General features: G+C 30.5%; 1 protein-coding gene across 3 annotated transcripts in view; it reads left to right on the top strand.

Annotated features, from left to right (window-relative positions):
- The window catches only part of LOC115880660 (anoctamin-10), a 79,421-nt gene that overhangs the window by 46,657 nt on the left and 14,897 nt on the right, over positions 1–17,867 (top strand). For all 3 annotated transcript variants that reach the window (XM_030897941.1, XM_030897942.1, XM_030897940.1), the window contains exons 6-10: positions 2,039–2,197; positions 2,390–2,597; positions 6,792–7,015; positions 9,195–9,323; positions 13,885–14,109. In XM_030897941.1, the coding sequence (XP_030753801.1) occupies positions 2,039–2,197; positions 2,390–2,597; positions 6,792–7,015; positions 9,195–9,323; positions 13,885–14,109 (945 nt within the window). The remainder of the gene's footprint in view (positions 1–2,038; positions 2,198–2,389; positions 2,598–6,791; positions 7,016–9,194; positions 9,324–13,884; positions 14,110–17,867) is intronic.

The raw sequence follows: 17,867 nt of genomic DNA, 5'->3' as shown, positions 1-17,867 counted from the left end.
ATGCAGGGTGGTCCGAACTGTATTCCGGAAACTTCGGCAACATATTCTGCAGATAAAAATAAGTAAAAAAGTTCGTATAAATGTATGTCCTAAAATACTTAGTTTCGGAGATACAGTGTGTAGAAATTTCATTTTTATTTCGATTTTTTCTAAATAATTTCTGAAGTAACGTCAATATTTGGACAAAAGTTGGCACCTGGAAGTTTTGTGACACCAGAAATTTTGATGTCAAAATGACTCCTATTTGTAGGGGGCGCCACCTACATGCGCTTTGACTGTTTTAAAGAGTAATAACTTTTCGTCCGTACCTGTATAAAACTATTGACTAAAAAATATACATTTCCGTGACTTTCTACGTAAAAAACATATCTTGGTAAAAATCGCTACGAGCAATCGTTCTCAAGATATTTAGAATGGAAATAGTCAATACATGTCATTATTGACAAAAAATAAGCACGTTGAGTATAGTTATTTGACCGAAATAATACATTTTTATTTTTTTTTAATTAATCATAAATTTTTCTGCTAAAAAATTATGATTAAACAGTTTCTGTTGAACTTTTGGCACAAAAAGATTTCAAATTTATGTTTTGATTCTAATAACAATTTAGTCAACATGTTTAGTTTATGTCAATGATGACAGGTATTGATAATTTCAATTCCAAATATCTCGAGAATCATTACTCGTAGCGATATTTACCAAGAGACCTTTTTTATGAAAAAATGTTGTAAATGTATATTATTTTACTCAGTAATTTTTACACACTAGTGCCAATCTAGACTAGTCTAGACTGTCTAGATTGTGTGTGTGCTCCAAATACTTTCGGTGGGCGTAGCAATGTTACTTCAGCCAAGGTACCAGGGCACGATGGTCACAAGCGTAACGAGAAGGAAGATGAAATGGCCAAACAAGGCTCAACAAAGGTCAAACAGTCACAAGAATGACCACAAAATGGTGAATGGCCCACAAATTTCTAGAATGTTGAAGAAATTTATCAGGACAAAGACAGGCAAACAAGTTCATAGTGGAACATTCTCCAAAATTTATGGCAGACCTGATAAGCAAAGGCAGAAAGACAGTCAACGCTGTAGTGGGTTTACTTGCATTGTAAGCTTAATAGGCATATAATGCTGATGATATTGCCATGGACGAAGCCACGTGTAGATTTTATGTCGGTAGGGCCTGGTAAATGTGCGATTCTTTGTACTAGAATGATAGGCCATTCAGAAAGAGTTATATGGAAGTTGCTAAGACTTATCTCGAAGTTGCTAAACTTTTTGAAAAGTACAGGACTGGAGAATGTAACCTTAAGATCAGAAGAGGACTAAAATAGATCTGAAAATGCCTCAGTGGAAGAGGACAACAGCCACCTCAAAAATTTAATCTATATGATCATTGGATCAAAAGTCAACCATCAGGAAGATATTGCAGTTAAAAAATGACGATTTTTTTTTTCTTTTCAATTTGGAGTATTACTACTGTGAAAACACTAACTTTATATTTTTTGAGGTTGAAATAGACTATCGCTAAAAACTAACTCTCTTCGAAGACACTAAATTTGGATATCTTAGTATATTTAGAAAGTGTTTCACTTCCTCCAATTTTTTTACGTAACTTTTTTGTGAAATTAAAAAATAAAATATAAACATTACGTATCGAGACAAAGAAATTTATTTAGGATTCTAGTTGTCTACTTTCAAACACAATTTTATTTTTAAATTTTCTTACAAACAACATGTCTTAAATATCATTGATTAAAAACATTTTGACTCATCAAGAAAATCGTCCTAGAAAATAACCATTAAGTTTCAGATAATTTGATTTTGATTAACCTAATAAATAATAAAATATTTTATGTTAAAAACTGAGATTGTCAAATAAAGCAATAAGCAATACTAGAAGAGTTCAATAAACGTTCACTTACAACCTAGCATTTTTCTTTTAACATTTGGTTTGTATATATTAGCTTCGTTAGTTTTTACACATTAAGGTTTGTCTATAAATATTATTTATCTGAGAGATTATTTGTTATTGCAGCTATGGAAGAGGAAAAGCAATTCGCTAGCCTACAATTGGGGTACTATTGGTATGACGAGTCTGGACGAACCGAGACCTGGTTTTCGTGGAGTCATGGGTGTGGATGCTGTCACAGGAAAAGTGTGTCCGCAGAGTCCCAGGTTTATGACTACCCTCAAAGTAATTTACTTAAAATCGATACATTTATGTAAAATTACATAAAACCCGTTCTTAAAATACTTCTAGTTTATAACTTTTGATTTAAATAATTTTGTTTGATTTTTTTTTGTATATAACTTATTCCCTAATTTTCAATTTCCAATTTAATAGTCATTGTAAATATTATGCTACAATATTGTATGTTTATTTTAGATGTACCTTGTGTCCCTTCCCATTGTGGCTGTATGCATGGTTTTAGCCTTCTACCTTATGCTGATCTCTTTTTGGGTGGAGGAGTATATGAAAGAGTATGTGGATCCCGATGGATGGCTTATTATGATCCCTAGTGTGGTGTACAGCTTGCTGGTCACTATTGTTAGTGCTTACTTTAGGGATTTTGCAACTTATCTTACGGAATGGGGTAAATTTCATTTTATTTATTTAGTGACGATTTTTTCGATTTATTTATTTTTTTTACATAATATAAAGATCATGCAGTTATTAACTGCGAATCATATTCTGATATGTTATGAATAAATTTGTATTTCTGTGTGTTAATAATAATTTTATTTCTCTATTCCATATGAGTAATATTCATAAAGGAAATAAATTTATTTTTTAGAATGAGAGAAAATACTTAAACTCTTAATGCATATACGGAGCGATCAAAAATGATTTAAGTAGTTGGCTATTCTGATTTTGCTCGTTCGATTGGTAATCAATTTAAGAAATACGAATATTGATCGGCTGCTATCACTAGCGTCAGAACAAACCAAAAATTAAATAATATAATTAATTTTTTGAAAATATTCAAATTAGTTTTTTTATAATAATTTTGGTGAATCAAAACAAGATGAGAAATAAATGGATTTAATCTGAAGGTTTCTTTAATTTTTCGTTTTTTTTTCGAATTACCTAGTAGTAAAAATTTCAACAGATTTTTATAAATTTAAAATGCAAAATATACCTTTATATGGGCTTATCAAATCGTTTCATCTAACTTTGTTACTTTCTGGTTATACAATATTTTGAAATCGTTTAATATACTTTTCTGATATTCAATAAATAATTAAACTCTGCTTAAAATTAGGTTCATTTTCTACCTTGTTTTGAACACCGGTATATATATATATATATATATATATATATATATATATATATATATATATATATATATATATATGTAAGTAATATTTTTTGCATGTTGAACATTATATTTGTATTGAAAATTGTATTTTTTACATTGGAAATTGTGTCGATTTCACAAATAGTAGGGTTAAAATTTCTTTTAGTATCAACAAAGTTAAAACTTTTTGACACTAAAGTAAAACTTTGTTGACCCTAACCCTAACGTACATTCTCAAGAAAATTAAGAAAAACCATAAAACGACGTCAATGAATTGACATAATTTACTAAAAATTGTCTTTCAATAATTTCTTCTAGCGTCAGTGTTGCCAGAAATGTTCGAGCGAATTTCTTCAACGGAGCATTAAAAACCCTTCATATGTAAAATCGCTTATTTCTGGGGCTTACTCAACCGGGTCTCACAATGCAAATTCACCTCAAATATCCATTTAGTTGGTCATGGGCAAGCACTCTCTCATTGTACATGAAAATAACAAAACAAACATTTACTGATCTGGATAAAATTGATAATTAAATACTAAGACTCACCCGGGGGTACTCCGCCCCCTAATAACTGACATCACTGACATTCTATTCAATATATGACATTTCATATCTTTCATCTAATTCAAATATTATTCGGATTTATTGGTTAATAATCTTTAACAACTAGCTAGTGTCACCTGAAATAGTATAGGGGCTTCCCCCGGACTCAAATCTGCCGCTAAACAGATTCGCATCCCAATCGAATAGGCTAATTGGGGTAGCTCACTACCCCAACGCCGCATCGTGTCAATCAAGAAGACAAGGGAGACCTCAAACTCTCAAGACCAACCTCGAAGGCAAGACGTCACACCACAAGAGGTTTTCTTCCGGTCAAACGACCCGTTGCCTTACAGTACTTGCAACGTTTATAGTCAAAAGACTTTCAACCCCCAAATATCAGCTCTATGACAAAACACAACACAACAGCCGGCCGGCATATCAACTACTGACTCGCTTTCGGCAAGCTAAGCCTCCTCTTACATCACAATTTTACCGGATAGTAAATATTTACATTACTTGCCAATGAATCATACTATTTTCTCTAATCGACTTTAAAATAGAGTGTTTTGGCATTACTAGATAAATAAATAGAGAGTTTCCGAAGGAATGCATATTGTTTATTAGAATAGTTAATAAATAAAAGCATTATTATGACGAACTTATTTTCCAAGTTTTACACATATTTCTTTAAATTTACAAAAAAATTCAGATCTTGTGAAAAATCACCAAATTTCGTGTATTTTACCTACTTTATAATTAGGAGAAAATTTTTAAAAACTTGTTTGTCGTAATTTTTGGACACCGATGGTATTTAAATAAACTTTTTATTAAAAAATAACACGATCGAAAATGCTGTGATAAATACTCGACAGCAGTATTATAAAGCATGTTTCAAAAAATGTATTGCTTACAATGAGATAAATTAATCGTGCAAGACGCCATGATTAGCTGACTTATTAGATATGCTTCCCATTTACCTATTTATTTCTTTTCAGCATTAAGAACTTTGGTTTAATTATGGTATAGTGTGTGATAAGACGTGTTGAAACATAAAAATATATATTATTTTTTTATTAACTGTTAAAATCTTTTGAATTGCGGACTTTTTGACAGCAACATTGCTTTAAACTGAGGCATCCATAATTTAAACACCTTTAAAGAGAAAAAATTGATGCAGAAAAAACAAGAAATACTCCTACTACATATTTTAACAATTTTTATTGTACAAAACTGCCAGAAACCTTCATATGGTGTTCTTTTTGGATAAAAATTTGACTGTAAAAGCCTTTATATTTAAAGAAATCCTTCAATTCTGGCAACACTGATCAGTACCAATAAAAAATATAATATTCTAAAATCCTTTCACAAAGTATCGTCATCTATTTCATTGGAAGCAATGAATAAATATCGATAAAGATTTTTTTTAGATGTATATTTATTTTACTTTTTATTTTATCTATATTTATGTATTTATAATCTAACGTTTCTCATTTTTTATTATTAAAAAAAACTATTAGCTGATCTACAGGGTCCGGCAATAGTGCGTCGGACATCTGTAGCTCCTAGAATAAACAAAATGAGAATTTTGTTTAAGTGCAAACCTAAAGTATGTACAAGGATGTATTTCAGGAAAATATATTAACTTCTATATGGTGGCTCAAAAAAGTGTGAGTGGATCGGGATGATTTTTTTTAAATGGAATACCCTGTATATTATTGCATTTTTGGCTTCCTTTCAGATCACTTTACATAATCCTAAGATATGAGTAAATCTATTTCCATAGTTTCAGAGATATTAAAAAATTAATCAAAAATATATATTTTTCGAACCTTCTTAAAAAAAATATTAAAAATACAAGAACTATTCTGATATCAAAACTATATTAGATATTTAGTTTAGATGGTCTGTTCTTACTTTCCTATAAATATGGTAATCATAAATCATACAGGATGTTCAATATTTTACGCCAAACTTTCAAAAGTATAAAATAATTTTTCTTCGTTTTTTTAAATATATTTTTTTATATTATTTTTTTATTGGATGGAGAAATAAAAAATGAACAATTTTTGTATTTAAAGTATTTCAAAATTTTTAATAGTTTTCTGGATACACGCAGTATTATTTCATATGGCGCTGTCAATGGTAAAATACGAGAGAAAAATCATTAGGTGGCTTTGATGAAAATTTACTGTGGAAAATGCCATATGGTATACAAAACCGAGAATATCTGCGAGACCGTTAAAAATTTTGAAATGCTCTAAATACAAAAAATGTTCATTGTTTAATTCTCCATCTATTGAAAAAATAATATACAGGGTATTCCATTTAAAAAAAACTAAGAAAAATTATTTTATATTTTAGATAGTTTGGCGTAGAATTTTGAACATCCTGTATGATTTACGATTTCCATATTTTTAGCAAAGTAAGAACAGACCATCTAAAGTATATACCTAATATAGTTTTGATTTCAGAACAGTTCTTGTATTTTTAATATTTTTTTTAAGAAGGGTTGAAAAATATATAATTTTTATTTATTTATTAATATCTCTGAAATTATCTAAATATATTTACTCATGTCTTAGGATGATGTAAAGTGATCTGAAAGGAAGCCAAAAATGCAATAATATACAGGGTGTTCCATTTAAAAAAAATCATCCCGATCCACTCACACTTTTTTGAGCCACCCTATAGAAGTTAACATATTTTCCTGAAATACATCCTAGTACATAATTTAGGTTTGCACTTAAACAAAATTTCCAAGTTTTTTATTCTAGGAGCTACAGATGCCCGACGCACTATTGCCGGACCCTGTATATTAATTAAACGAATTCCATCTTTTGTTCGCTTTTGCACCCAAAAACACTTTCTTCCAGTCACTTACAACTTAAATTAAGCGATCTAAAAACGAACAATAGCTTATTATTCCCACTGTTGTTCTCTCAGAGAATCATCGCACCCAGTCACAGTTCGAGAGGCATCGGGTGACGAAGTTGGTGCTGTTCGAGTTCGTCAACCAGTTCCTCTCCTTGTTTTATATCGCCTTCATTATGAAAGACATCTCCATGCTGAGAAGCCAACTGAAAACTATGCTGATAATTTCGCAGGGCGCCAATCATTTCCAAGAGGTTTTTATGCCGCTTACCATGAATTACTACTATAGCAGCAAGGTGAGAATTTCTTGTTACTGCGTTCTAGTCTAAGTTTGTTTTGGAATTTATGGAATTTGGGATAGTTGTCGATGTAGAAACTTTGCTGAAACGACATTATTAATTATTTATTATACACTAATATAAGACGTCATATTTTTGATCTGCTTAATGGATATTTAAAAAGAAATTGTGTGTACACTATGTGCGCATATTTGAAGTGAAACTTCTTACTAACAGCTATTAAATTGAAGGATTTGAAGGACACTTTTGAAAAAGTGTAGTTTGAAATGTTGAAAGTGTAATAAAATAAAAATATAATTTTTTTTTTATTTTATTACCTTGTACGTGTAACAAATAGTTTTATACACGTAAAAAATAGTTTCTTACTTCACAGTGCTATAACAAATTCTCATTTTTATGTTAATTTAATATACAGGATAAAGCACAAGAAGTGTAATACTTTTTAACTAAAATTTAAACTGCGACACCGGATTTTTTCTGGTATATATAGGCAATTACACACCTATGGTATTGTAAAGATTTTTTTATGCATTTTCTTTTTTGCTTATCTTTTTATCTTTAACAGTTTTAAAGTTATACCACTTTATCCAGAACATTACTGACATTGATGACATTGATGACACATTACTTACGTGATGATAACAAAATGAATACTTACCGAAAATTAGTTAATAGGTATTGATGGTATGCGCACAGCTTGTATTAGTATACAGGGTGGTCGTCCGAATTGCATTTGGGAAACTTTGGCAGCATATTCTGCAGTAAAGTAAAAACGTTTCTATAAAAACTTCCCAAATTTACAATTCCTGTGTTTCTTAGATAAAAATGACGGAAATGTATATTTTTTCATTCACTAGTTTTATACAGGTACGGACGAAAAGTTGACTCTTCAAACCAGTTAAACAATATGTAGGTGGCGCCCTCTACAAGTAGGAGTTGTATTCACATCAAAATCAAATTTATCATGTCAAAAAACTCCCAGACACCAATTTTCATCCAAATATCGACATTAGTTCAGGAATTAATTTGAAAAAATCAAAATAAGTATGTAACTTCCACACCCCGTATATTCGAAACTTTTTTACTGATTTTTATCTGCAGAATACACTGCCAAACTTTCCCAAATAAAATTCGGACTACCCTGTAGATCAGAATAGGTATTTAATAATTATATTAACATTTTTATTTGGAGAGAAACAAAAAAGAAAATGTAGAAAAAATAACTTTATTTAAAATTATATGCGTCTCGAAAGTGGCTCATCCCTTTTTTATTTTTTTTTTAGATAAAACACGAGATTTGGTATGTTAATATATGACATAAGTTAGGATGAATTGACGTATTTAATTGTTTTTGGTCACTCCCTGTTTCACCGGAAATGACTACAACTTTTGATTTTTAAATGGCACCCTCGGTATTTTTTTTACTTTATTTGATATAAGATGACACTCCGAATAGAATGGCATATCATATGTCAACTTTTTACATTTTTGCTTGAAAAAAAAATCGTATTTTAAATTTCAATCTAGAGTGCTATGGCTATGTTAAAAATACTAATTCTTAAACAAGGAGTTTTAGAAAAACAGATTTGATCGTCTAATGTTTTTAGTGTCTTGTCCTGGCCAATTAGAAAATGCTAAAATCGTATTTTAATCATATCTCATTTTTTTCAAATAGAACGAGAGTGGCTCATTAGAATATATTTGGAAAAAAATTTTTTTACGAATAATTTGGTACCATACACTTGGTATTTCGTGTCAAATTGGCGTTATGAACCGCATGTGGCAATTGCAAATAAACCATATGCGAAAATGTCAAAAATTGGCATATGATACGTCATTCTATTCCGAGTGTCATTTTCTATCGAATAAAGTATACAAATACCGAGGGTGACATTTAAAAATCAAAAGTTGTAGTAATTTCCGGTGAAACAGGAAGTGACCAAAAACAATTGAATACTTCAATCAATCCTAATTTATGTCACATATTAAAATAAAAAAGTTATATTGGTAAGCCACTTTTGAAACGCACCCGGTATTAATTCGAATTAAACGAAAGAAAAAGTTTTATTAGACAGTAGTAGCTCTTTTTAAAGATTTAATCATCGTTTAATCATTGACTTTTTTCTATAATTTTCTTCTCTATAAGCACTTTTTAATTCCCAACTTCTTTCTGCAGACTGAAAAACTGAAGCAAAAAGCTAGACGCAGCTCGGAGGCCGGCCAGGCCCAGGAAAAAGCCGTCGAAAGAAGTTTTCCTTTATTAAACATCCCCCAGTTGCCAGTCGACGATCCCAGAATAAGTCAGGTAGTTTTTCTCTGTTCTTTTTCTTTTCGGGAAAGTTTGCTGCAAATCGACAATTCATTGTTTCCGTAAGGCGCGTTCCATTACTACTTAACGACGTTTAAAATTGTTTCGAACGAGATGATGACGACAGTTTTCCTTCTTATGCAAATTGAATTAACGTCAGAAATAAAATCGGTCTATGGAGCCAGTCGTTTTGCGTCTGTTACCTCTATATAAAGTTGATTAGGGTTAGACCTTTGAATAAAAAGGTAAAGGAATGAATACTAAGGGCTGGCAAAGGTTAGTCTTGGGTCGAGATTTCCGTATGTAAGAAGAGTACAATGCATTTATAATGTACTGAACAAAGAGAGGACAGTAAACACGTTGCCAAACATATGAAATAAACCGAGAAACTGTGCACATTGCTAAGAGACGTGGAAGGGGATATAGCAGATTTGTCGCAGTTGGCCGGTCGACCCAATCAATACCTCTGTTAGTACTTAAAGTTCTAGGGAAAGGTGTACGTCATGCGTTCAGCTTCACCATTTAATTACGTCTCGTGATACTTAATTTGTTCATTTATTAACGAATCGTTGTAATTTTCCCTATAGCTTGAATTTTTTAAGTGCAAGCTAGAAACAATTGCATTTTTGGTAAAAATAAATGGAATTGAGTGGGTGTTCGATAGTGGTCGCGTTATTAGAACTCGATATCTCGAAATCTATTAGAAATAATAGATTGTAGTTTTTTCAAGAACTTTGTTAATATTTCTGCTGTATTTTCTTTGTAGACAGTATGTGAAAATCTTTATCAATAAAAAAATTACACGATTGCTGAAAATTGATATGCTCTAAAAGTAAACGGATGGATTGTTTACAATTTTTGAATAGAAAAAACAACCTTATCGAATTTTTCTTATGTAAATATATTGTAAAATATCCGATCTTGAAAATAAAAAAAAATTTCAATATGTAAAGTGGTTCTTGAGTTATGGCCTGTTATGTGTTAAAAAGTTGAGTTTTTAAATTATCGCGATTACTGAGGTTTTTTCGTTATAAAAAAAATGACACCTTAACGATATCCTTATAATTCCATTTCAGATACTCAGAAACATGTCTAATGATTTTATTTAGTTATCTCTTGAAAAAAAGTCTTTTAAAAATAAGCGGTTTGCGATCGTGATTTTACTTTACTTGATAGGTAAAGGCATATCGGCAACGCCGCAACAGCACACCGTCGCGCGTCGCGTCGGTCGGTCGCATTTCTCTCACTCCGACTTAATAAGATCCCTATGCGATTTACTTCCACACATGTAAATGCCGGCCCAAAAGTAACCGTTGCCAGCACGGTATAAATAAGATGTATATCACAGAAATATTAAACGATTTTCAAATAGCCCGACAGATGGCTATTCCAGAACTGTCTGATATCGTTTGCTAATGTTATTCGTTTCTTGCTTATCATTTATCAAAACATCATCATATCATTTTACCAAAACAGTTCCCTTTTTTAGTATTGGATTCAGATTTAATAAATTTCACCCTTACTAAATTAAAAGTATGCCCAAATGACACTTCAGTTTGAGTGAGTGCTGTTGCATTTTTTATGTATTTATGGCCTTGCATACCTTTTTCTAGATATTGGGTAGTCTGCCCAATATATAGTATGTCCCCGGATTGTCTATACAAGAGGAAAAATTTTTTTAGACGTTTTGAGAAAAATGCATTCTTCATAAAAAATTTGCTTGTTTTAAAATGGTAAATTCCGTTTATATTTATGAAAATATGGTTGATTTTTTGAAGCCCTAAAAATTAAATTGCGTTTCTATGGTAATATAGCATCGATTTCATTCTTTGATAGATTGTTATTGATATAATTTTAATCACAAAACACCCCCCTTTAGAACTTAATCTGTCATGTTAAGAAATGAAGGTAAATATAATAAAGCGCCTCTCGTGTTTGTTCGCACTCAAAAAAATCAATTAATGCCTGTATATATTTTTAATACATTTTTAAATTTTTTTTAATTGTAAAGTAATATATTACATTTACATGGAATATATTACATAACAATTATGTCAATTACAGGATTACAAGCTTGTTTTCTAACATTTTTTAAATAAAACGAATTATAAAATTTCAATATATGTATATTATTATTTGTCGTAGGTATGAAAAAAGTAAAATATAAAATGGACAAACGCTTACTTACATTGAAATAAAACTTCCACATTTAGTTTTGCAATCCAAACGCAATATTTCTATTTCACAAATAAAAATATCCTATAACACTAAAATCACTGAAACTTCCGCGGCTGACAACGAAAACTGAAAAATATAACGGCACTTTTTATTTTGGACCTGCATATCAACATTACGCTGTACTATTATGTTTTTGTTGTTGAAATAATATAAAATATCTAATTATAACTTGTAAATTTTAATATTTTAACATGATTTTAACTACTTTTGACAATAACTAACTTTTTGTTATCAAGATGACATTTTAGACGGCAACTGACATATGTCATAATATTTGAATCTTAAATATGTATGTAATATAATTTAAATTACTATAATGCAACTTTATACTAAGAAAACATTTATACATTCACAAAATACAACAAAGTCTAATAATATAGTTTGAAAACAATGAATATTGAATTAAAATTGAAAAAGTTAAGCGCGATCCCTTGTGTCAATATTAGATGATTAAATTTTTGCAATTTTTACACCATTTGATGACCGCGCCTCTAGTGTTTGTTTGGGCGGTTGGTCTTTTACTCCCGCTAATGGCCATTAAAGAAAAAGTTCTAAAGGGGGATGTTTTGTGATTTTACTTAACGTCATATTTTTTGCTGTTTTAAAATATCAAAGAAGCACAAAATTTATTTAGTTCAATGCTGCTGGGAGGGTGATAATAGTTATTGGAAAATATGATACTTTAATAATAGAAAAAATGACTTTAATCAAAATTAATAATAACCAGTTATCAAAGAATGAAATCGAAATTATATTACCATAGAAACGCGTTTAAATTTTTAGGTCTTCAAAAAATCAACCATATTTTCATGGTTTTATTATTTTTTCTCTGAAAAGTATAAACGAGATTAACCATTTTATACAAGCAAAATTTTTTATGTAGAATGTATTTTTCTCAAAATGTCAATGATAAAAAAGTTTTCCTTTTGCAAAGACAATCCGGGGACATACTGTATGTATACACCATTGCAATTTTTACAGTGAAATTTATATACGACGTTTTTTTTATTGGCTATCTCAGCCAAAACGCGTAATGTTTATTAAATTGTAAGACAGTGCCCCTAGCGTCTACGTTCAGAAGCTTATTATTATTGTTTATATGGCATAATATAGAGTAAGAAAGGCTCTTTTAAACGTCTGTCCGGAGTTATTAATATTTAAATAAAAATAGATATAACCTTCCCCCACCACTTTATTTTTGTAGATAGGGGAAAATGGCTCTCACAAAAAATATTTAAAATTTACTGAAGATGATGAAGATATTATTTATAATACCCCTTATCTAAGCAAAATTGTGTAAAAACTCCATTTTCTTATTTTTTGTTTCAGTTGCGCCCCCTAGCGGTCGTTTTACAAACTTGAAAATAATTTGCAGTAATTTCTCATAGCCTCTTTAGTTTTAAATATTTTTTTTTCCGCAGGCCCTACGGCTAATACTTCCCGAGAAACAGCCGAGAGCTATTCTTAGTGGGACACCCTGTACAAATCCAAATTTTATTATATCATCTCGAGAAATAAAAGTAATTCATATTTTCTAAATAAAATAAACTATTAATTGATTTAATAATATAATAATTTTTGCAAAATAAATATCTATTTAGTTTTTTTATAGGGGATATAATAAATTATACAGGAAATATGTATCCTAAACGTCCAAATTATGAAAAAAATTGTTTATTTTAATTATTTAATTGTAATTGCTTTATATAAATATCGATAGATATGGTTTATGTATTGTTATATCACTATTTTAGATTTAGACTGTAGAAAATCAGTCTTATCGTTTATAAAAATGCAAATTCTAATTTGAATTTTGAATTATGCAATAAATGTTAACAAGACGACTGTGACTGTATCAGCAAATTACATTTGCATTCGTAAATTTTGTTGGCAGAACTTGCATAAGCTATATAATAAGTATTTTGTTTCAAACAAGATTGTCTGAGATCTCAAAGCTAAAAGATGTAGTTTTGTTTTAAAAAAAGCAGTTCTTGTTAGAACTATTTTATTATTTTTACGTAAGCTATATACGATGGGCGTTCTAATTCAAATTTATCGATATTTCAGTTTATTTTTAAAATTGAATTTTAATATGTTTTGTTATTTTTAAAATATATGTACTAATGGCAAAAAATAATGGTTTATTATGAATCCATATAAATGGCCAGCTTATGACAAAATAAAAATCTTTTTTATTAAATTCAATAAGTTTTATATTAAATTCAATAAGAATATAGTAGACTAATTATACAAAATGTAATGTCAACAATCAAAAATATTTGCGTAATATTTATAAAACTTTTCTTTTAATGCTTTATAGGCTGAAAATGAAGGAAATATGGAAGAATACCAGGACACTTTTGACGATTACTTAGAGCTTTACATACAATTCGGCTACGTCTTTTTATTCTCTTCGGTGTATCCGATAGCTGCTCTGTGGGCGTTGATTAATAACGTCCTTGAAATCAGAGCGGATGCTTACAAGATTTGCAAATTGTACCGAAGACCGACAGCAAGACGAGTTAAGGACATCGGAGCTTGGCAGGTACTAACAATAATGTGATTAATTTATTAATTTAGAATATTATTATGATAAATATAGGTCTGTTTGTTCTCACTGTTTCCGTTAAATAATCTTTCTAATTTAAATTTCTAGTGATACAAAAAATATTTTCAAATTTTTAATTTTGTTAATATGTACAATTTTACTACAAATTAAAGAAATTTTAATATTAATCTTTATTTAGAATTACCTGTCAAAAAAAAACTCTATTAGGTTTACTTTTCTGTTCTTATAAATTAAATCTATTAATTTTTGTTTTCTATATTTCAATTTATAAAAGCTGTGATAAAACCATCAAAAAATTTATTATTTGAAAATTGTCTCTTTTAGAACGTTTTTCACTGTTCGAAATTCTAAATACGTTCATTTTTAAAACAAGCATAAATATACGATACAGGATATTTTGCCGGACGATTATCGACTATAATTACAAATTTAACAAAGTTAAATGATAATTTATACGTTTGCTATGAAACAAAACACTGCACGCATTAACAATTAGGACTTGTTTTGACGTTTTTTGATAATAAAGTTACAACTTGGTATACTTTTTCATTAAAATTGCACGGCGTCATAAGGTTTATTCCGAATTTAATGGGCCTAATTTTTGCTGTTATATAATTATAGGCAGTTTAAATTAAAAAAAAAATACTTTTAAACTATTTTCTTAAGGCGGGTGTACACCTGTCAGTCTCATTGTCGCAGTTTGACTGATTCATGATTAATGAAAAATTAATGGAAAACGGCGCATGTTTCACTCTATTCATTTTGCTGGTTAAACACATTCGGTTGTTCGAGACATCTTTATCTCGATCCTCATATGGCCATAAATTATTCAACACAAAATGTTTTTAAATAATGGAGTATTTTTTAACCTGTCGATGAAAGTTTTGAATTTACTGGTCAGATAAAATTTGAATTTGATGTAAATTTCTTTGGGGTATCCACGTAACGCAACTTTTCTAATTTTATTTACACAGTTAGCAAGACGAGCAATCAATCAGCAAGCTCAACAATCAAATAAAACTAGCATAATTTTATTTGATCTACAGGTGTTAATTACAACCGCACAAACCTGAGTTTAGTTTCTTCACACGATCCAAATTAATGACTCCTACCTCGCGAATTAACCAAACGTTTACCTTCTACTTTAAACTGCTACGGACATTTTAGCCGTACTTTTCTTATACTCGCTTACAGTTTTAACTGGTAATAGTGGAGAGTCTATGCTCAGAGTAGTAAAAATATTTAAAAATTAATTATATAAAAAAGTTGTTCTTTTAAGGCTTGTTAAGTTATTCTCGATCTGAGTGATTGAAATAGAATCAAACAAGGGGTGTCTTTTTTTCTTGGCAGTCGCTGGCATCAGTTGACTATAATTGCATGGCAGACATCTTTGAATAAGAAGACTAAGGAAGGAGCATAATGCTATTCATGTATTCATGCATGGTGGGCGGAAAAAGGACTCTAGGGTGGGGATCCTTGACAGTTCTGTTTGACGATTCATTTGACACATTTGAATTTGATTTGAAATTTTGTGGATTTGTTAGTCTTTACGGAGCTTATTTTATGTTATTTATTATTTATTCTACTACTGATAGTTGTATAAATGTAGTAAATCTAGATGGAAATTGTGGAAGAACTTAAATTAACACTGACACTATCGCGATTTATCGAAAAAGACTAAAATAGTTGGTTGTGTAGCGTGCGGTAGATCTCGGCAAAAATCGAGTGAAATAATGGAACAACTTTTCGCTGTAAGTGACTATATAATATACATACGTGTAGTAAACCGATCATTTATGAAATTCACTTAAATTAACTAATAATATATTTTTTCTTGCATTTTTGCTTTTATTTACTACTTGTCAAAGATTAGATGTCAAAGAATTTAGATACGTCAATTTGTCTTACCTACTTCAGTAGCGTATCGGATGTTTGTCTTAATAAATAATTATTAAAAATTATCTATTTTTATTATAATAATATGTTTTTATAACAATTGTAATAACTACCAACATTTATTTACAACGTAAAATAAAATAATAAATTATTGAATCTACCCTACATCATAGTTTTAGATTTTTTAAATTAAATTAGAACGGCACTGATAAACCGGAATTTAAGTCGGCCATATTTGCGTCCCATCGCGGTGGACCTAAGATTTTTGATATTCTCCTTCCTTAGTCTTCTTATTCAAAGGCAGACATAGATAGTCTTCTTCGCAGTCATTGGCAGTCGCTGGCCAGTAAAATGATATCTTGGCAGTATATGTACATGTTTTACCCAAGTGCCCTCAAGAGGCACCCCTCGGAATAGATTGAAGAAATTCGAGTATTTATGTTACCTTTTTTATGAAACTAAAGATGTTACATACAGATTTGTCCTAAACCTCTTTGTTCCTAAAAAGGCGAATTTGAAATTGTTGGATTTTTTGACACCCTCATATCTGGCTTATCTTCCGAGTCCTGTAGAGTTTATTACGTAGAATTCCGTGGCTAACTATTTATATAAAATTAAATTTCGCTGTGACTTGTGATTCTTGAATTATGACCTAGAGTTATTTGTTTTTTTAAATGAAACTCCTTTACGCGCGATGGGAGTAAAAATTGAAGGCCGTGACACACGAGACGCGAGAGGAAAAGTGGTAACGTTGACTTTTTAATCTTGGAGCGTCGTAACTTGGGTCCTATGCGGGCTAAGGGACTCAAACTCGGAACGTAGCCGCATTTCTTGGAGCCTCATTTTTTCATGATATTTTGACGACGTTTCGTGCACTACGAAAACCCATCATCAATAGATCAAATAAAAAAATCGTCCGATTTAAATGAAATTTGGTCTGTCGATAGATTGGACCAAGGCCAATTTACCGTGTGCGACACGTGTCACTGTGACAGTTAGTTTTGACGTAAGAAACGTCAAAAGTTGATGTCGTCCGATCGCTATCAAATTTGGTGGGTAGGCGTGAGCGATGGTGCACAGGGTCCCACCCTGCAAAGTTGGATACGACGTTTCGTTTACAGCTATATCAGGATGGGACTAAGGATTTAATATTGAAGAAAAATGTGGGTCGATTTCGGCATAATTGGGTACGAGCTACAGGATGACGCCCTCGACGTTTCGAACCGATGCCTCTAAATAAACAAAGTCATCAGGATTTTTCTTAATTATGGATCGATTAGAACCAAACTCGGCACGTGGATAGAGGTACCCGTATAGAGTTTTCAGACGGACAGACGGAAATAAGAAGAAGTTTCACTTCAAATATATGCACGTAGTGCACACGTATTTTTTTAATATGGGATATCGTGTATACTATTCCTTATTATATTTATTTTTCATGACCTGTCTAAAATTATAATATATTCTATACTTATTTATATGATCAAGATAAGAAAATGCATTCTTTAACGTTTTAACATAGGCGGCCGGTATACAGTAGGTAATCAAAACAATCGAATAATTTATCCGACGTCAAATTTTGGTTATTGACTATTCCACGCTAGTTTCTGTATATGAAATTACTGCATAGTGCATCAAAATATCAATAAATGCGATTGACAGCTTAGTATTTTAAAGCTGCACAAGTCTATTTTCAGTGTGTCTTGTTAATATAACACGATGGAAAGAATATAACACACAAAATTATCTGGCTAAATAAAATAAAATACTCTCTTAGTATATTATATTAAGAGTGTATTACGCTGTACTTTCGGGTCGCCCTCAAGAATCAGGTAAAG

This window comes from Sitophilus oryzae, unplaced genomic scaffold (genome assembly GCF_002938485.1).
Source record: "Sitophilus oryzae breed Bouriz unplaced genomic scaffold, Soryzae_2.0 scaffold_1640_pilon_pilon, whole genome shotgun sequence".
In the NCBI taxonomy this organism is placed as follows: Eukaryota; Metazoa; Arthropoda; class Insecta; order Coleoptera; family Curculionidae; genus Sitophilus; species Sitophilus oryzae.
This window is presented reverse-complemented; position numbering and strand designations above follow the sequence as displayed.